Source organism: Dunckerocampus dactyliophorus, chromosome 18, assembly GCF_027744805.1.
Source record: "Dunckerocampus dactyliophorus isolate RoL2022-P2 chromosome 18, RoL_Ddac_1.1, whole genome shotgun sequence".
Classification (NCBI taxonomy): Eukaryota; Metazoa; Chordata; class Actinopteri; order Syngnathiformes; family Syngnathidae; genus Dunckerocampus; species Dunckerocampus dactyliophorus.
This window is the reverse complement of record NC_072836.1, coordinates 2696210-2717761: the sequence shown is the minus strand read 5'-3', so window position 1 is coordinate 2717761 and position 21552 is coordinate 2696210. Positions and strand designations below refer to the sequence as shown.

The 21552-nt window shown below is 44.9% G+C and overlaps 1 protein-coding gene across 4 annotated transcripts in view; it reads right to left on the bottom strand.

Annotated features, from left to right (window-relative positions):
- Positions 1-21031, bottom strand: part of grin2ca (glutamate receptor, ionotropic, N-methyl D-aspartate 2Ca) — a 49908-nt gene extending 28877 nt beyond the window's left edge. For 2 of the 4 annotated variants that reach the window (XR_008566757.1, XM_054759654.1), the window contains exons 1-2: positions 20001-21030; positions 4937-5381 (exon numbers count right to left, since the gene is read on the bottom strand). Coding sequence is in view for 3 of the 4 variants with exons in the window: in XM_054759654.1 (XP_054615629.1) it covers positions 4937-5365 (429 nt within the window). In the remaining variant the exon portion in view is untranslated. Of the gene's footprint in view, positions 1-4936; positions 5382-11901; positions 11996-20000 lie in introns of all 4 variants that reach the window. The other 2 variants (XM_054759655.1, XM_054759656.1) reach the window with 2 other exon arrangements.
- Positions 21032-21552: the final 521 nt, after the last annotated feature.

The following is a 21552-nucleotide window of genomic DNA, read 5'->3' as shown; positions in this document are numbered from 1 at the left end:
AAAAGCTAAAGGAAAGCAGAGATTGATATCAGTTGGCTTCAAGAGGCTAAAACCACAATGAAAAGCTTGACAAGGCTATGAATAAATGGAGATGTGCGACGTGAACTGGTGTGCCCCGTGGTCACGTGACTGAAGCGCGGCCATCTCCACCTCGCTCTGTGAAGAGTGACTTCTGGCGGCCACTCTTTGCCGCGACATATGTCTGCCTCCGCCACGCAGCGTGAAGCGCCCTGGCACCACCTTCCTGTGCGACCCACGTCACACAGGACACACGACTGCCTCATCACTTGCCATCACTCGCAAAGCTGGAGGAAACACAGATTGTGAAACGGTGGACAAGCTCTGAATTTGACCGTGACGAGAATAAGCAGGTGACAGAGGAAATATGTGCTTTAGTGGATTTGTACATGTTGGAACTACAGTACAGTGCTACGTATTTGCCTAAATGCACAGTGGAACCTCTGTTTTTGTACGCCCCAGTTTTAGGAGGATTTGGGTTTTTTTTCAACAAAAATTTTTCCCAGAAATATGTCTTGGTTTTCGTACGCGGACTCTGTTATCGTACAGCCAAACAGTGCGCTTAACAAACTCGAGTGCCCAAACAAAGCATCCACGCTTGGGTGACTTGGTCTCTGTGATTGGGACACTATAAACAGATTCCAGCAGGGAAATTCTTTAACCATCTTTATTATGTGAGTGGTTTATTTGTTCATAGAATACGCACAGAACGTCTATGCTATCTCGAAAATGTGTTTTGTGTTTACAGTTTTGGGTGACCGAATAAAATTGAATCTGTTTTTGTATGTTTTGGTCTTCATAGGAACGGATTAAAGATCAAAACCAGTTTTCCACTGTAGTTATTAAAATGTTTGTATTGGGGTGCTCCGATCAGTATCGGCCGATTTTCATGAAAAAACACGTGATTGGCATATGCCAATTAATACCTTTCATCGCCGATCACAAAAGCCAATCCCCTCTGTCTTGTACTATTGCAGCTTGTAGTGATTGGCCCCCGCCCACTTTCCTTCACACTGAGCAGGCGTGCCAAACCCAAAACAAACATGTCTGCCGTGTGGAACTTACCTGCCGTTTGTGAGAGTGATATCAATTTTGCACCTTACAAAACATGCCTCGAAAAATATCTCGCCGGGGTAACACATTAAAAAGCTTTAATTCAATACAGAACACACACTTGACGGAGTGTGATGAGTTTTTGAGGCTCACGATGTGATCGTTAGTCAAACGGCAGCTAATGTAGCTAAAGCGCTGGACAACACTCGCCCGTATGTCCTTGACAGTCAGAAGTTTAAAGCAAATAACCTGAAAAATGGATTCATTGGACGAGATGATCCAGCCTCTCTCAGCGGTGGAAGACATCGGGTTTGCCGACGTTCTCACTTTAATGCTACACTTCAACCAATGAGAAACTTTACTACAAATATCATCATTTACACTCTGCAAACCCATACTGTTACACTTACTGCATACTTGCAAACAAACACTTGAATTGTTTAGCTTCTTATGTTCAAACCCTTTTTTTAGGTATATTACATTAAGACTGCATATGACTAAAACATGTCAAAGTAAAACTCCAAAAGAAACTAAATATACTCATTAATGAACCATACTGTAAGCTTAAGACCAATGTACTGTACATACCCAACCGTCGCCATTGCGTACCTCTACACGCCTACTAAATATGCAAAACGGTGGTTCTTCATCACCTGGCTTAGTTTAAAGATGACACCTGCACTCCCACCCCCGTTAGGAGCTTTTAATGTGTCTCCACATGATAAATATAATATATATGCCTGCTGTAAGCTTCCCTCTCTGGCTAATTACGGATGAGAGCTTCTATTTCATCTTAACAGCCATCTTTGTCACCAGGTTGATTCCTTAATGCACGTGTTCATGCGCTAATGTAGTCTGACAGAGTCTCAGTGACGCACCTGAAAGAGTAGCGTTAAGGGTCTAGGTGAGGAATGGCAGGCATTAATGGCTGAGCAGCATCACCCCTGAGAGGCCAGGATGAGGACAAGGTCAGCCAATGTTACAGAAACTCAGGAGATAGACACAATGTTCCATTTCTAAGAAAACCGAGCAGCCAAGTGGTAATACTTTTTTTTTTTTTTTTTTTTTAAGAGTGTCTTGCACTCTCACTGTGTGAAAATGAGGTTATGTATTTTGGATTATTGTAAGACAGAGCAGTACAAATATGCATATCGGGGTCCAGCCGAGGTGGAGCAAATCTAATCAATTTGATGAAACTGAAACCAGCAGACTGCCATCTCCCTCCATGTCTTACTCTTAATTATTCACTATATCATCTGCAGCTACAACCACAAATATGACAACCGCCAGCAAAATTAGAAACTTCTGAGCCATGGGAAGCTCCTTTGGAACAACCTGCAGTGGATCCGTGCATTCAGCATTCGCAACCCTGCAAATTCAGGGATTTTTGGTCAAAATGTTTTTTTCCCCTGAAAATTGCTTTTCTGCAGAAAGACATCTCACTCACCGTAAGTTGGTAATTATTGATAAATATGTGATGATACAAATAAAATGTACAACATACATGTACCACTCTTAAAAGAGCCCACAATTTTTACATATTTGTGTCTATTAGGGGTGTCATCAGATCTCGTGCGATCTTGTGAAATTAAAACGTGACTGGAGTTCTCCTCTGGAGAAAAGCTGTCTTTCGAGAGCAGGGCTGCCAGAAGCCAATCAGACCGACTATGGCATTGCTACTATGAATGATAATACACATATATGGATGTGGTAGTGGAACCGCATATTAAGTGCTTTACACACACCTTGCAATCCAACCTACCTTTGTGTTCCCTGTTTTTTCCATGGGAGTTGAACAGCTTCCGCCGGGTTAATGTCGAAGCAGAAGCTGTAGTAATTCTACATTTGATCAAACTTACTTAAGATTTGTCAGATCAAAACATGTAGAAAACACTTGACTTCACCTTTAAAAGGTTTGTTGTCCAGTCATATTTTTTTCATTGTGCGTTTCTTAAAATTGTTAAAATCTCGTCTCGTTCTCGTGAACCCAATCTCGTGCATCGTCTCGTCTTGTGAGTTGGGTGTTTCGGGACAACCCTCGTCGTTGTGCTTCATAGATAATGTTTTTATGTGAAGTGTTTTGCACTCTTTGGTGGTCCTTGAACGCATCATAGGTGTGTGTGAGGCATAGTAAAGAGAGAAGGAGATAATAAACCCAACAGTCATGCCAATGTTGATCTAAACCTGGAGAACGTGTGCAGGAATGAGCAGGGGGTTTTCGAGGGGGCAGAGGGCGAGCCGTGGGTCCCAAATAGACATTTTGATGGGATTTTATGGCTTTTCTGCCACTCCCAGGTGGTCTTGGAACGGAAACTCAGAGAAAAGCGGGGATGATTGTAGTTGTAAATGTTGATGACTTCGTCAGAATGTGATGGTGCTCCTATCTGGACCGAAGACCTGAAGTGTGAGCGACTGAAAGGATTACAGCTGGACGCTCAAACTGAGCCTTTCACTTTTCCACTTATACTTCAGTGATTGCTGTGGAAGCTTCCAGGCTGCACGTTAAAAGCAAGGTTTTACAAGGATGTCACAGCGACATGCAATGTATGATGTTCTGTTCCTGTTATGTCTTAAAGCAGATGTTAAACATCAAGAAAACTCATTTTTTACGTTGAGCATATTGAACTTAAAATATTTCCTGCAAGTCACTCCTGACTTATTGAACGTAAAATAGCTCTAATGCACAGTCATGTGAAGATGGCAGATTGTAACAGTCTGTTAGGCTAATGTCTATTTTGGCTTAGCTAATTAGCACTGAGAGGACGTGTGATAATAAGCAGGAAATAATATCTAATAATAATATCTAGAGTATGCCTTGATTGCAGCTGCAGTGCAAGGTGTTTGTTCGTGCAAAAGGTTGTCATTATCATGACTGAACCTTTGGCAGGTAACTGAATATTACAGGGTTTCCCATGGATAACGACGACTAAGCACTAATAACAAACTCATAAGTTGAACTGTTATTTACAAAGTGGCCGCTAGGCATGCTGGATACTCCAGCAGCAACCACTTTCAGTGCTAAATATAGCGATCTATTCAATGTACGATGATGTGTACATTATTTTTAAAATCAGCGCACACTTGCATGGAGCCCAGGACACATCATGAATTTTTGAATGAATGAATCACCCACACGTGTTATAAGGCGTACGCAGGCACATCTACTGCTGCACTAAATGAAACCAGCACCTGTAAGTCAATAACTTCACGTTCTGTTGTTAAATAAGGTTTGAAAACACGACCTAATGTCACTCATTTCTTATGACACAGCAAAAACACAAGTTTTACCCGTCCACACACAGATTTTTTTTCTTGTCATAACCAATTATGCAAATTAGACAATGCCGTCATCTAACCCCCCTACCCCCCGACAACCCACTCACTACCAGAGACCCTTTGCAGTCTCATGGGAAATACAGTATTTACAATACAAAACATGGAGTAAACTATCGTGACAGCAGGAAGTTCGTTAATAGAAGGCAGGTCTCAAAGATCAGGGGAACCTCAATAAACTCCTCAAATTCACTGAAGCGTTTCATGATGTGTTCGTCAAGTTGGCCAGTTGGAGCCACTTGGAGGTTTTAGGTTAAGGTTATCAAAGGACAGCGTTGAGATTTGGGTTCAGATTGTGTCCTGGACCCAAAACAACCCAATCATGGCATCTCCAGTAGGACTAGTGTTAGTTTGACCCAAGTGTCCCCAGTGGTGGAATGGGGGTATGTCATTTCAACATGGACTGCTGTGTTTGCTTTCTGCTCCTGAAGGTGGGTTGTGTATTTTGGAGAGACATTTGATGAATTGTGATGTGTTGTGAGCGACAGGTGGACACAAGGTGAAGTAGTGTAGTTGGTTGGCCCCTCCTAACCTTGTACGGCAGGACCACAGCGGAGCCTCCACTGATTCCCACGATGGGCACGCCTGTCTGAGTGGAAAGGAAGTCCAGGATTTGGGCCACAGCCTCCGAGCCAACGTTGTCCTCAAACACCACGCCATGGACGCGGTTGGTGGAGAGCGTGTCGCAGATGCGAGTGAGCAGCGCTCGCGGGTTGGTGTTGTTCACCAGCACAGTGATTGGGTTCACCTCCAGCGGCAGGTCCATGAAGTTCTCCCGACTCAGCCGCCCCTTGATCTCAGTCTGGTAGGTGGAGCCGCTGAACACCACCGCCACGTTCACTGCGGGCGTCGGGATCCCAAACGGCCGGCCTGAGCAGCTGGGGGCGGCGCTGAAGAGCAGCAGCAGCAGCACCGGCGGCCACCACAAGGAGTCGCTCAAGCAGCCTAAACGAACGCCCATCTCAGTCACCTACTGCCTGGAGGAGGGGTCAGAGTTGGGGGTGAGGGGTCAAGAGAGGGGATTGACATTAGATACACAGGAAAGTTGCGCTGTTGTGTTGTGCAAATACTCACTAATCCAGACGAGTGTATGCTTATTTTAGCGTCGGAGCGCTGCTCGTTGTGCCATAACTAAGAGGCCATTAATGGAGCTCAGAGTTGTATTTTTAGAGTGTCAGCAAGCGGCACGGGGCCGAGACCAGGCTCTTAGGGTGGCATCTGCCACCGGGCTGCTGTTGTATTTTGCGTTCCAACACAACAGATGGTGTCCAGTGTTTAATGCAACAAATGCAGAACAAGAGGATTTGTCATTTCTTTCCCCTCTCGTGACATTACGTTTTTCAGACTTAATCTGCCAACGGTCTACTTGTTGTCATGAACTGACATCTATACTGTCATTGAGAGATGATGCTTTTTTGCAATTTTTAATTACTGACTCAATTCATTGAAACTGCCAAGTTGGCTTTGGGGCTAATCCGAGCTCTTTGTGCGAGCTCACTAATGGAGTGGATTTCACCAACTAACTCAACCCATTGCCTCCAAAACCCTGATTGCTTCGCTCTTTGCCCTCTGGAGAGTAACCAAGACGGCTCGGCAGAATTAGTTTATCGCTGACATTCTTGTGTTGTCGGTCCAACTCCAGCGCTTTGTCAAACGTGTCAGAATGGCGCCGGATGTCCCGTGGGAGCGTTGCACGCCGGTTCCCTGTCAGAGATGTGATCCAACATGTGATGGAGTCCCAGTGGGGTGAATATATTGTAATCCCTCGGTAATCCCTGCCAGGCGTCACAGCCTACGGCTTGATTGTATCATATAAATTTATCAGGAGATTTGGCGACCTCCACGGTTGCCGCGTCGCGTCGTCCTCCTGGCTCACTGAAGGTGGCCCAGTGGTGCTTCATGCCAGAACATTGCAGGTCCAGCTTGATGTTGCCCAATAATTTGATCAATGCATTGTCTTTGCTAGGGCTGGGTATCGTTTACATATTATCCAATACTCGTGCTTTTGAAACGGTGCCCGAAACGGTACTTTAAGAAAAGAAAAAACATGAGCAATATCACCTTCAAGCTGATGTTGCAGGTGGCTGAGTCTGCATTCATTTAGCGCCCAAATAAGACACCGAGAGCTGCTTAGTTTTTCGGCGTGGTTACTGCCTGGCACCGGTGCCAATGCAATACCGCTTTTCGGTCCACATCCCTACTCTTTGCAGTCATGTCACATGCTAGAATCCATATAAAAAGTGCCACACATGTGAGGAGGTGTCCACACGACGCCTTACACGTGATCCTCCAGGTAGCCCCGTAAATCATCTCATAAACTGATTAGGGGCTCACCGCGAGGGAGTGAGCGCGTCGTTCTTTGCAATGACATTAGCTGTGTTTCAGCTGCGACAGCACCGGAATAGTTTAGGGTTAATGCCTTTGACGGGGAGAGACGTACGTGGTCAAAATGCTTAAAAGGCTGCGACCTTGCGCACGCTCAATCAAGTCGACGAAACAGCTGAGGCAGATGCCTGAAGGTCGAACATGATGAAGGATGCAGAATTAAACCAAACGGGCAATAAGTCATCAATAACTCTGTGACAAGAGCTCATAGTTCCAACACGTGCGAGCAAATCATTGGCGAAAGTGACTTTGAGGAAGAATTTGTAGGTTATCAAGCGTTTTGCTTGTGTGTGATCATGTAAGTACTGCGACACAGCTGGCAGATTAGCGCTATAAATTTGCTGGCAACGACCCAGCGAGCTGTAAAAGTCATCTGTAACCTGCGCTGCTACGTAAAGAGAAGAGGCTTCTTATCCACGCTTTAAATCCTCGAAAAAACATTCCTGTCTACGTAGGCGAGCTGATGCCTGACGAGGGCTGCAGAAGTCAGTCGGGACATCCCTTTTTCAAAGTGAAGATGCACGACTGCAGGCTGTCGGCGTGGACCGACTATTTTGCAGAGCATGAACTAGATGGAAGTTGTCGCTCCATTCTGCTTTCATCTTCCTCCCTCGCCAGACGAATTTCATGCTTTGACAGCAAGCGACACTTCATAAAACTTCAGTGTCGTTAAACATACAAATTGAAAAAAAGAGCGGGAGATGAAAAATGTGAGCATTTTTGATGTCATAATTGACTGACGTGCTTTTAGGCCGCATTAGCATTGTCATTGAATACTGAAATGCAACAACCTTCTGCCTCCTTTGTGTGTGGATGAATTATTCTAAAAAAAAAAAAAAAAAAAGGACAAAAGGTTGTCTCCTTGAACAGATGGAATCACTTACAAGTTTCCTGTCAGTGTCATTTTCCTGATGACAAGAATGCTAATTTTTCTTTTTTTAGCGTGATCTAATCCGTCTTGGTTGTAATTATATTTGGCTTATTTGATGTTGATCCAATCTGTCCTACAGGCAAAGTTAAATTGAGCATAGAGTGCCTGCAAGTACGAGAGGACAAAGCAAACTTGGAAACAGTTTTAATGTCATCTAAAGTTGTAAACTTGCAGACCTGCCAACATGTTTGCATTTTTCGTACTCTGCACGCATTTTGACCGCTTTGCTGCTCTCCCGGTATGCATTTTGTCAGCTTCGAGTTCAGACGTGCATGGTGATGCAGATTGTCATTCCAGCTGCAGTAACACCCCCGTTCTCTCTTTAATTACCATCATTTACTTTAGACGAAGGCAGCTAACAAGCTAAATAGTCGAGTCGTGGTTGCCCACAGAGTTGACATGTCACATGATCAAAGCAATGACAGTAACGGTGTCCAGGGGCCATTTGCGGCCTGTGGCTCGTTTATTGGCACGTGACACGTTGTAGAATTAAAAATTAATAAAAAAACACAAAACCCTGAGACATTACATTAACACTGCATGAAGTCATTTCTGGCATGTCTGACATGACAGAGTGGAGGGAAAACAAAGTTCTCCTCCCATCCTGTGTGGCAGTGGTAAGTTTTTGGCTTAAATTTAGAAAAAGTAGATTCGAAGAGCTTGCTAGCTTGTGGCCATTTCGAGTAATTTCAGCATAAGTTGTGCTGCGCATTGTTGTGTAAACAATGAATAATAGGAGTGTAAAGGTGACCATATGGGTGTTATTCCATGTTTACAGGGCTCTAATGTCATAAACCGTATTTAGGAAGTCTTAAACACGTTGTCTATACTATAAATTAAATAATATTTCATTTATTAATTGAATCCGATATTGGGAAATTAATTTATCACCGTCGGGTCTGGAACCAATTTACCGCTATAAACGAGGGATCACTGGAGTGGAGGACCTTGTTCAAGGCGCCGCACTAACTAGTGGTTAGCATGTTGGCCACCAGGAGATCGGGAAGCTCTTGGTTCAAATCTCCGTTTGGGCATCTCTGTGTGGAGTTTGCATGTTCTCCCTGCAAGGATGTTCTCCAACAAATATGCATGTTAGGGTAATTGGAGACTCTAAATTGTCCATAGATGTGAGTGTGAATGATTGTCTCTATGTGCCCTGTGCTGGCGGCCACTCCAGAGTGCACCCCGCCTCTCGCCCAAAGTCAGCTGGGATAGGTTCCAGCATGCCCCCGTGACCTGAGTGAGGATAAGCGGCATAGAAAATGGATGGATGGACCTTGTTCAAGATGAAAGGAAAGCATGCTTCTCTATCACGTCATCATGTTGTGTAGTTATTACGTATTGCAGCAATGGCGTCTATGTGCAAGAAATGTCACTATATAGGCTTCTTTTTTATTTTTTTTACTTCAGCCCATGTGTACGCAGAGTACGCACACATCGCTCTGCAACAGATTGGACGTTTCCCTGTGCACGGAAAAGTGACACTTCCAAGGCGCTTTGCCACATCTCAGATTGAATGCTTCCCCGTATCGCAAATAAAACGGGGTGGAGAATGTAATCAGGCGACATATTCCCTCACAATAGTTGTATTTAATGTCGGAGCGAAGATGTTGTCTCGTCGTGAGCTGCCATTCAAAGAGCGTCGATAAAGACTGAAGTGAAAATGGCTGCTGAGGTTTTATTTAATGTCATGCATATATATTTGTCTTTGACGTGAAGGTGGAAGAACGTCGGCAGTTTTTGATAAACCAGAGCAGCAAACATCCACGTGGGCATGTTCTGCCTTATCTGGTAAATTGAATACTGTTGATAAGGTGAATAGAATTGTCTGGAATAGATGCCCGCCACTTCCTGTTCCAAATGCACATTGGACTAGCGAGGAGATGATCATAATGCCTGCTCGGCACACAACCAATCTTGGACATTTGAATCTGTTTTGTGCATTCTAAGAGGGAGTGCACAAATTGATATCCCGCTGTTTCCTCCCCAATCTAATTATCTTATTGTGACAATTCAGGTTGTCTATTTCTTTATCTGATCGCACATACAAAAAAGTGCCATCGGTCAGTAAGTTGCTGCTGAGGTGTCAAGTCCTGATCCAGATCATTAATGTGAAGCTGTGGTGGGAAGCGGTTCTGGCTGAGAGGCGATGTGTCATCGGCGCGTGGTGTTTAATGGCGTCTTTTATATTCCGGGCATGAGGCCTGCTCTGCAGTTGTTGTGACTGTGCACCTGTTGCCCCTTCTGCTACATGATCAATACACTCGTGCATGGAACCGCAGCCGACGGGGCCGCGCGTCATCGATATGTCATCGCTCTTTAATGGCTTGTGTTGGAAAAAAAAATACATAAACTACCTTTTGTAACTCCATGTCCTCACTGTTCTCCCCGTGCGTGCGTGGGTTTTCTCCGCGTACTCCGGTTTCCTCCCACATTTTAAAAACATGCATGTTAGGTTAATTGGCCACTCTAATTAGTCCAGAGGTATGAATGTGAGCGTTCTACAGTATATGTCTATATGTGCCCTGCATTCGGATGGGTGTACCCCGCCTCTCACCCGAAGTCAGCTGTGATAGGCTCCAGCATACCCCTGCGACCCTAATGGGATAAGCGGCATAGAAGATGGATGGATGGATGGATGGCATTCATTTAGAGTACTCTTACGATGACAATGGAGCAGGTCAGTCACTCGACATAAAGACTTCACGCAAAGATGCTCCTCATACTTAACATCATCTTTAGGTTGAGGGTAACAGGCAAATGACAGGCAAGTCAAACGCAATAGTAAATCAAATACACTGATAATATGAATAAAGTCACCAATATGAAATACAGTTGACAACACATCGTCATAATTATCACAGCAAAACCAGCAGCAATACACAACACAGAGTGTGCAAAACCATCAAGATTTCCCTTGTATGTGCATACATTCCATAGACACAATTGAAGTAAAAATTAATAATTGATGTTATTAATGTTAGACTAGCGTGGCAACTATCTTGGCTAGTTAACAATACTTGTTAATACTTGCCCAATATCACCTTTAAGCAGGTGGCAACATTCATTTAATAAGGCACCAATGCCAACAGCTTACCGATACTTGCGTTTTCATACACATCCCTAATCGTCTTTCATACTGAAGTTGTTTGCAATATTGATAAAACTCTAACAGTTTGTGTCTCGGTAGGTGCTGCTGTTTTAGTTAGCAACTTAGTTAGTTGATCATTATGAAGTGAGCATCGGTCTGTTGTGGTGAAGCGGGAGCTGAGCCAAAAGACAAAGCTCTCACCTACTGTGTGGTCGTGAGTTTTGAATAGTGACCGAAAGGACAAGATGGCGGGTACAAGCAGCTGAATTGAGTTTCCTCCGTAGGGTGGCTGGGCTCAGTGAGAAGCACTGTCATCCAGGAGAAACTCTGAGTAGAACCGCTGCTCCTCTGCATTGAGAGGAGCCAGATGAGGTGGCTCAGGCATCTGGCCATGACGCCTCCCTGGGGAGGTGTTCAGGGCACGTCTCACCGGTAGGAGGCCTCAGGGAAGACCCAGCACATATTGGAGAGACCATGTCTCTCAACTGGCCTGGGCAATATAAGCTGAGCTATGTACACTTAGTACATGTAAGAGGTATTTATATGGGGACAGGCACTCACTGGTTTTTAGTGGTGATGAATTGAGACGCGATTACATCGGAGGCCAAAGGGGGTGTCACAAGATTTGCGAGATTAAAACGTGACGACATTTCTCATTCAGGATAAAAATGTCTTGTGTGCACTCGGTCTGGAATGATAATAAAGACATGAATTAATCATGCAATAAATGAAAATGAGCTTGATAATTTGACCTTCGTCAATATTCTGCCATGTGCTTGTGTTTGTTTTCCTCGTCTCCTGCCTCCAAACAGGCAGGAAGTGAGTTCCCTTGAGCTCACTTGCGTTGGTTTCAGCATCTTGGCGCGTTTGTTCCACAGAACAACGGCATGGACGGAGTGAGCGTTTTTGTCCATCCTACAGTCTTTGTCTCAGTGGTTGGAGGCGAGGCGCTAGCATAGACGCAGAGTACAGAAGAGTGTAGCCTCGTCAGGAGCAATGGAAGCTAATGTAGTAGAAATTAAATGAGTAGTTTGCAATAGATTATTAGATTTTTTTTATACTTTTCATAAAAGTAATGTTAAAATCTGACCTCGTCTTGTTCTCGTAGACCCAGGCTCATGTATCGTCTCGTCTCGTGACACCCTGAGAGGTGACTATCTTTAGACATTCAGCATATCAGTCAGCTGAAAGTAAACATACTCACATTTTAAATAGCTCTAGTTTTGTTTGGGTCATTAAAAAAACATGGCAAACACAAAATGAAAGTGATTATGACAATTCCCAAATTTTAATTTCAATTTTATTAACGTGATTAACTTTGCTGTGATGGGAAAGCATCCTAATCTCTCATCTGAAGCTAATGAGCTAATCTGTGTAGTGTCTTGACTGCAGCATTGCTGGCACGTGTACACTGTCGAGTGCAAAAATGTTTCTCTGGTGTCATGTAGCGACTTCCTGCTGCTTTAACATCACCGTTTAACACGGGTCACCTAACTCAAAAAGCTGGAGAACACAAAATCTTACCTGAAATCCTGCTGGAGCCACTATCCTTGACTCCCTCTCTCCCCCCACTGCTTTGGACCTGCCTCTCTCTCTGTCACTATGCTAATCATGGCCGTCTTATCTTTGTATATGTGCTCCTTGCCTGTCCTCTTAATTCATTAGAACACCTCCGAACGTCCGCCAAAGGCCATTGCAGCTGGCCTCGCTGTGCTTTTAATCAAGCACATTAAGACGTCAGCGGGCGGCTCCATGGTGACACCGGGGCACCCGGCTGGATGCTCCCAAATGGAAATCAGGACGTTTATTCGTGTGCCTCTTCATTAACGAGACAAAGCGTGATGTAGTGTTAATGGATGAAAGCCCTGCCCAATGGAAATATCACTAAATAAGATCTTTATGACCGTCAGTAAACGCTCACGATGCTGCACGTGTGCTCGCGGGGGGGATGGTTTTGCTGCTGTAAATAATCATCACAGCATCCGAAGGGTGCTCAGGCTCTGGCAGGTGCATCCAAGGATTTTAAATTTGCGATGGGAACTGAGCTGTCGTGTCATCGGGCCAGACATTATCCAGTGGTTCTGTAGTACAAGCCTCACACTCGTCACGTGTTTGTCTTTGTTTCATTGATGGTGCTTTTCATCAGGCGTTAAGATTTCGCACATTGTTGGGAAGTCCTTGAATGCACCACAGTTATGTGCTATGAGACAGGAAAAGTGAAACCAACAAATAACTTTCAGATTACTGTGGTTACTGTCACCATCGTTACCTGCACTACTTCTTCACTTTCTATCCGGTACCGATATTGCAGACTTGAATAGCGGCCGATCCCGATATCAGCACCAATCATACATACTTGTAGGACTTACTTTGCGGTGTGGAATGTTTAGAAAAGGCTTGATGAAGTGATATGACTCAAACGGAGAACAATAATCAGCAACAAATGGACCCATTTGCTTCTTGAAGCATGCAGGGCGTCGTTTTATCCAAAATGAAGTGACGGCTAGGCATAAGCGTTTTTGGACTTTAACTACAAATTTGGGTAACTAATTTATTTATTTTAATTTATTTTAATTTATTTAATTAATTAGGCTAAATGTTTCAGTGTAATTAACGCATGCACACCAGAGCGAGCACACCTCTCTGTCATGACGGAGGACGGAATCACAGTGGAGCGTCTCCACACATCGCTTTTTTGAAAAAGAGTATCTTGAGGGGTTTTATTAGAAGAGTAAACAGCAATGCCCGTGCTGTCATAAGGAAGATGTAGTTACTTTTTTATGACACCCTTATTTTGTTTACACGGTCAGACGAGATCTGGCAAACAGCGCTCTTATTTTGAAGGCAGGGAGTGTGTTGTGTGTTGAGTGTTCGTTTACAGTGAAGACGAGAGAAGAAGACAAGACAAGACAAGAATAAACTCTCGCCTTTTTTCACTCAGAATTTGCACGTCGTCAGCGGGCATTGTAAAACGCTCCTTACATTAAAGCGGTAAAACACAACACGGTGTAAACGCACTCATACAGTCTCTCACTCACACACACACACACACACAGACACACAGACACACACACACACACACACACACACAGATACACACAAACACAGAGACACACACACACACACCTACACACACACACACACACACACACAGATACACACAAACACAGAGACACACACACACACACACACACTCACACACACACACACACACACACACACCTACACACACACACACACACAGATACACACAAACACAGAGACACACACACACACACACGCACATAGAGACACACACACACAGCTGCTCTAGCATGCTCTGCTAAACTCAGCTAACCCTGCTAGCTTCCATTCACGCTCTGTAAGAGGAGTTTCCGCCAGTGTTTCCGTTGAACATTTTGACGTGTTTAGTTCGGGAGGGGGCGAGTTAGTGTTCCTGATGAGATTCCGCCACGATTGAGTTGTCCGCCAGGGAAATGGTTCCCCACACAAATGTTCCTTCTCCTCACAATGACAGCATTTCATTCACATTTCCACAAGATTCCGCGTTGAACAGTAAATTCCATTTTTATTGGCCTATTCCACGATTCCATTAATGCGGAATTCCTATGGCCCTATCATTTTAATGGTGTTTTATGAGCAAGGGTGAACAGATAGTGTGCCAAAAATGTTTCCCATACATTCATATGGAAATCTTTGAAATTCCGCAGCATACAGAAGTGTGGTTCTGCTTTATTGCTGAAATCCCAAACCCTATCGCATGTGATCGACATCACACCGGCTGAGATGTTGCACTGGAACAGTCCAAACACTGTGATGATGATGACGATGTAGCTGCTGGAACATCTTCACTCATGCGAAAACACCGTGAAGGACAGCCATGTATGCGCTCTCTCATGCTGCGGCTTGTGCCGGGCGACGTTTGCTTTGTCAGAGATGGAACAGATTGTGTGTGTGTGCAAGTGTTTGGAGGCTGTGGATTACAAAAACAAGTGTAATCCATTTTTCCATAACACACTGGGTGGATGTAACCTGTGGCTTAGGGGCCTTTATGCGACCCTCCGACATGAATATTCCCACTTTGACACTCCCTCCGACCCGCCTGCTAGCCCTGATGACTGACAGGTGACTGGCGGGTGGCGGCGGCGGCAGCAGTGGAGCGTTCCTCTGTCAGCCATGTTCTGTATATGGAGCGGGGATAAGTGTAAGACCCTGGTTAATCTGATACCATGGCTGCCCGTGCATAACCAGACTGCCACGCACCAACCCCCCTACCCCCTCGACCGGTTGCCAGTCCAGCTGTCACCGGCCTGCTTGTGCGGTGACTCGGTGGCTGCCCACACACATGCAGGCTGACCCATGACATGCGTGCACACGTACACTGCCTGTAATCCACATATGAGCATACCACTTTGGTCTTAATCTGTTTTGCGGGAGTGTAGTTGTATCCTGCTGGCTGTAAAAATCTACAATTTGCTTGCATGACGTTTATGGAACCGTTCAAACTGCAGCATGTGAAAAATGAGATTCAGTTTAATGCGTAGTTTAATACGTAGTCGCAGTCTGAGGGATTTATACTCAAATTTTAAAGCCGATTTCCACCCAACTCGCCGGGCATGAATCTCAATTGACAAAATAGCTCCTGTCAATTTTAGGACAAATCACTTTGATGCTGCCAAAATTGTTCTTAAATACACACTCGTAGCTTAGGAAGGTGTTAGAGTATGTGTTATAAATTCGGTTCTCAACAAACAAAGTATGACTTTCAAGGACTTGTCTACGTCTTTTGAAGAAGAGACAGATGCTTTCTTATCTTCACTTTCTACACCTCATACGCACACACACCGACTAACTTGGCCACGCTTTATAACGCACCTGCTCATCAATATCGTGGCGATCCTGAGTCGCACAGGAAAAGGTCAGAGCCACTTCAGATTGCTCTTTAGCCAACAACTAGCTCCACAATGACAATGTTTGCGCATGTGGCTGTGAGCAGAAAGCAATTACGCTAATCAGCTCCCCCAATTACATATCTCACATGGACCGGCCCGTGCCACACATGCTCAAATGCTCCGCTTGGCATCCAGAACAATGACAAGGATGGAGGTGACTGCACATCTACCCCCTCCTGTTCCCCCCCCCTCCTTTGCCTGCAGTGTGTCAGTTTTCCTTCTCGACGGGGACGGGGCGTTCGAGGAGGTGCGAGCGGTGCTGCGCTATGAATTTAAATGGGCCAGAACCTCTGACGTGCCCGTGAGCACAGCCATAAAGTCCGGGGGGAGGGAGAAGCCCAGCCTGAGTTGGAGATCTCATCAGCTCGACAGTGTAACGCGAGGGCGTCCCGAGCAGCCGTGCACGGGCACAGTGGTGGCATCCTGGCTTGACCGTGTAATCGGGCACCGTCAGTGTCCATAAATTGCGTGAATACGGTTCACGTGTTGATGTTTGTGATTTACTGCTCTTCCCCTCCTGACCTTGAGGAGATTGCTTTAATATTCTGCAAACCTCCACCCCCCCCAGTGCAGTAAATGTTTTACTGTCCTGTTTGGTTGCGACTGAGTGTCCGATTGAAATGGTGGATGCAGGCCCGCCCACATGTTTTTTTTGTTGGTTTTTTAATGTCTATAGCCTCTGTGTTCCCTCCTCCCTCTTCTGCAAGATGGGATGGGGTTCGAATTTGCATAATTGGCCATGCTGCAAAACTTGTTTGTGCCATGAGAAATTTGAATGATCTCTTAAACCTTATTTAACAAAAGAACAGGAAGTTATTGACTTATGGGCGTGCGTGATTAAAAAAAACAGCAAAAAACAACAAAAAAAGGAAAAAAACCTTTCCAAAAAATAATGTATATATATATATATATATATATATATATATATATATATATATATATATATATATATATATATATATATGTACATATACACACACACACACACACACACACACACACACACACACACACACACACAGAGTATATAAAAGTTTCCTGGGCTCCATGTTACCTAGATTACCCAGCATGCCTTGCGGGCACGTTGTAAAGAACAGTTACGTGTTTGTTGTTAGCGCTTATGTGTTGTTACACACGTAGAATGCCAGTTTGTTGTGTGTTAACTTACCATTGTGTGTGACGACTGTCAGTTTGCACCGTGTTATCACACTAGTTGTTGGCTATTGTGCAAATTGAAGCGTACCTTCCTCAAGCAGCGTTATGTTTCCATCTACTGTACGGAATGGTAACGACAGGCTACCCTAGTGGCGGTCCATGGAGGAAACCCTGATCTGTTTTATAAAGGAACCCAAGATTTGTGCATCACGTCATTGGTGCTCTGTCTTGTAAAATGTGTGTTTATTGTGTGCATTACGTCGTGTGATGGACTTGGCCTACCCCATCACGTGCACACGCCTACATCTAATTACTCAAACAGGGACATGCTTGAAGTAACATAATGAAGAGCCATTTTTCAGATGCCAGACTGGTGTGACACTGTTTGCACGCCCCTCCGTTCTGAGGTGAAAGAAGTCATATTTTATCCAGTTTCATTACTGCCGTGTCATCTGAGAGTCGGTGTTTTGGGGAGCCGCGTCAGACATACCTTGTGTTGATGGGCACATTTATGCTCGCTCTGGATGTTCTGGTTTGAAGTCTACTATTACCCCATTCCGATGGAGGTGATGGAGAGTCACCGAATAATCCGTGTGGATTTTGGTAGGTCGATGATGTCGGGTTTGAATGTCGGAAGAAGTGAATCGCTAAATTGGATGCTGGATAAAATTATTTTTATTAGACTTGAGGCATTGACCCCCTAGCCTTTAAAATGTGCCTATATTGAATTTTGCGATAGAACAACATGGATGGAAGTGCTCACACTTGTACACAAACTTCAGTGTCCAAATATCACATTCTACATCAAATCCCCACAAGGCATCATATTTCAATACACCTGAAAAGTTGGCTCAGGACAGTACTTATCAATTATGTTCTGTCACGCCCCCTTCTGGATTGAAATAATGTTGGGAAGCTGATAGTTATGTATTTATCTGTGCAAACCACTGTGTGAATAGGTGACCAAATCAATTAACCGCACGATAAATAAACACAACCTCATCATTTTGCCGTCCTTGGTATGTTGAAATGTGCATGTGTGTTTGCTTTCCTCGTCTCTCGCTACCAAACAGGCTCGATGACAAGAGAGTTCACTCTGTGCATCTGTCTCAACACCAAAACTCCAACAAAATGTTACCTCATTGAATGTAAACAGCGTATTCCACACACAGTGCTGCTAAAAGCCAATCAAGGAAGTGTATATGCAAATTTCCAGGTTATTCAAACAGTAACAAAAGTGACACTGATTCAAAATCATACATTTTGTGAATTTTATTTACGTGCAATTTTTGCGTCCATTTTGGGTCCCTTTTATTTTCATTGGGGTTTTGTATTTTTTTTGTTTTAATTTATTATGCTGATTTTATTTACGTTTTTGAAATTCCAATTACAATGTTAACTATTCTTGAAAAATTAAAGTTTATTGGTTTTGATACGGTGTACTCGCGTCAATGGAAAAATGTTCTAGAAATAATCTTGACAGTGATATTGTTATTAGTTATTATTAGTATTCATTTGTCAGACAATTATCGTCCAGCAAAATGTATTGTGACAGGACTACTTTGCAACAACTTCAAACAACTTCAAGTTAAGTTTATCAACTCAGTTTGGCTACGTATGCTTTGTCGTATTTCCTGCTTTTTTTATTCCGATTATCGCCACTTGTTGTCCTGTTTTCTTGTAATTCCTGTCACAAACCTCTCCACTGCTTATCCTCTGTGCGCTGGATGTTCCTGTGGGTTGTACAGGCAGCCTGTTGAGTAGTTTGAGCACTGCTGCCCCCTAGCTGGAGGCTTGTGTATTGTTCAAGCACGAATATCATGCATGCACGCAATGCACGAAGACACTGACACTGAAAGACCCATAAGCACTTGGGGACATGGCGTGAGTTCTCGTCCTCGTCAGAATGACTTGCACGTGTTATATGATGTATGTCACCTGCTGCCTTGTTTGTTGCACACTTCCTGCCTTCAGAGAATTTCTACTGATTTATTATTCGGGATGTAACGATTACCGGTATGAATGATTAACCGTGGTAAAACTCGCGACGGCTAGTATTACCTTTTGAATTTAAAGTGTTTGAGAAGCGTACTTCAATAAACTCACGGACCAGTGACACTGCTCATTTCCTGGAAAAGCAGCCGTTATCTACGTTGTGTATCTCTCGCTCAGAGCACCGACTCTGATGTAAACAAACGCTCTGAATGTGCTCCAAATGTTTAAAGTACTGATACACACATTGAAGTCTCAGAAGTTATATAAAAAAACAAAACACATTTTGGCGAAGTTAACGTTATAATCTGTTGTCTGATTCTTGTGACATTGTGCTATTGTCACCATGATGCGCTCACATGTCCAAAGACTGCCATGTAACGTGTCAGCTCTCACTTTGGATTGGATTAGCTCGTTGGAATCATGAATCGGTTCTGCTCCATTAATTACACACTCTTCAAGCAGTTTTTGTTTTTCATTGAGCATGTATCGTGATCAATGTTTCCATGTGCTGCTAACCTCTGAAGACACGTTGCAATGACTTGGTACATTCGTCCTGAGCTGACAGAAGACGTCAGCCAATGTTTACTCAGCCCCCTGTTTTAATGTTTGATTCATAGTCTGGTGAGTCAGTGAATCTGCGCCTCTCGTTTGACCCTCCAGACCAATGTACAAGTGTCAGATCCTTCAAGACCAACAGGAAGCGCTTGTATCCTGACAAAGTGTCTTTTAGCAGCAGGTGTGCTGCCATTGATGAGCCGCGCCGACTGTTTACAATGACTCATCGATCGGCTGACCCTGACACCCCCCCACCACCACCACCACCACCCTCCCCACCCCCACCCCCAACCCGCATGGAGCAGCGCGCCTAGTTAAAGCAACAGTTCTTGCACACCTTCAACACACAGCAGGCTGTCTGATCGCCTGGAGGACCTGCTGCGCTCTGATAATTCCTCCACAGGCGCAGACAGAGGACTGCAAGTGACGGCAGTAAAGAGAAGCAGAAAGCATTTCCACGTGGCCACACAGCCTCTTTTTGAAGTGTGTGTTTTTAGAGTTGGACTTCGCACGATACGAGGATTAAGATTACCTGTGATGGCGATCCACATCCAGCCTGGACCCGTCACCTCGCATCCCGTGTTCGTGTCCTCTTCCCACCTTTCGCCTTCTTTCTCCCTCCTCTAGCCCTTGGCCCCCTTTTGTCTCCTCTTCCTCTCCCCCTTTTTGTCTCCCCCTTCTTCCTCTTCCTTTCCCTGCACTTGTTTGAGTCTATTTCAGTAGCAGCAACAGAGCAGCCCGCTGCGATGGCGGCATGGTTTCCAGCACTTTGGCAGAAGGTCACATTATCACTGGCTGGTGAAGAGGGGGAGGAGGAGGGGTTGTCGGTGTGATGCGGCGTGATAGAGCGATATCAGAGTGAGCAAATTAACACATGGTGGCTGTTCACACTCACTGTTGGCTAAGTGTTCCGGTTGGGAAGGTGAAACGGCTGCCCCAGGGGAGGGATTTCAGGTAAAATGTCCCAGGATGCTTTGAGAGGAAGGCTGCCAGCATGCATATTTGTGCAAAGCCTTTTTTGACATCTTCAGCCACCTCTGGGAAAAGAATAATTCCTGTCTTGGCGGGGGAACGGCACTTGGAAGGAAAAACCGCCAAGAGCTGCCAGAAACTTAGCAAAACAAATCCTGCTCCAAGTGGTACTCCATCTTTCATCGGGGACACCTGTCCTTCTGTTGCTGATCCTTCAGGGTGACCCTGCTCTTCATCCTCCAGCCTCCCTTCCTCTCCCTCGCCTGGCGCTCTCGCTGCAGCTCCATCCAAGCAAGACTCTGATAGGTGGCCGGTGACAGATGGCGGCGGCGTGGGGACAGATGTTGTGGCAAGTCCACCACTGGAGTTTGGAAGATTCCTCTCCACCGCTTTTCTCAATGTGTCACTCAATGGCACTTCCTGTCCAGTTCTTGTCTTTCCCCCGTCCCACCTGCGCCCAGCCGCTCACCATCAGCGGGGCTCTGGTTGCCGTCGCTTGGCGGCTGTAATCCTGACTGCAACACGGCGTGTCACAGGAAGGGCTTGTGAGCTCTAATGATTATGTAGTAAGGATTTATCCTTCGCCCTCCCTCCTCTCCGTTTGCCTCCCTCCTCTCCGTGCATCTCCCTCCCTCTCGGACGCTCTACAACTCCAAAGACTACAGACACTTTTTTTTTCTTCCCTCCCATCACTGTCGGATGCGTCATCACAATCTCTTAGTGGTGCTCTGCTACAAGTCCCACCGTAGCGCACATCAACAGGTTTGCCCTTGACTCGTTCTCTGGGAATGATTGTGTGTGATTCATGAAGGGTGAATGCGAGGCAGCAGCTGGCCGTCGTCTTTGTGATCAGCTCTGTCTGGAAGAAGAATCCCCCTAATTTGACCCAAAAGGATGGTCACATGTTGGTGACAATTGGAGCCAGGACGATTGATTAGAAACAAAGTGGCAACTGTGAGATGGTTTGTAACATCTGAATGTGACCCATAAAAGCATCCCATTTTACGTCCCAATGTTACTTATTATTATGGCTGTTCTTGGGGCGGGGGTTGGGCAAATCACGTGCAGTTCTCTGCCAAAACACTAGGGGGCGGTGTTTTCCTGAGAGGGAG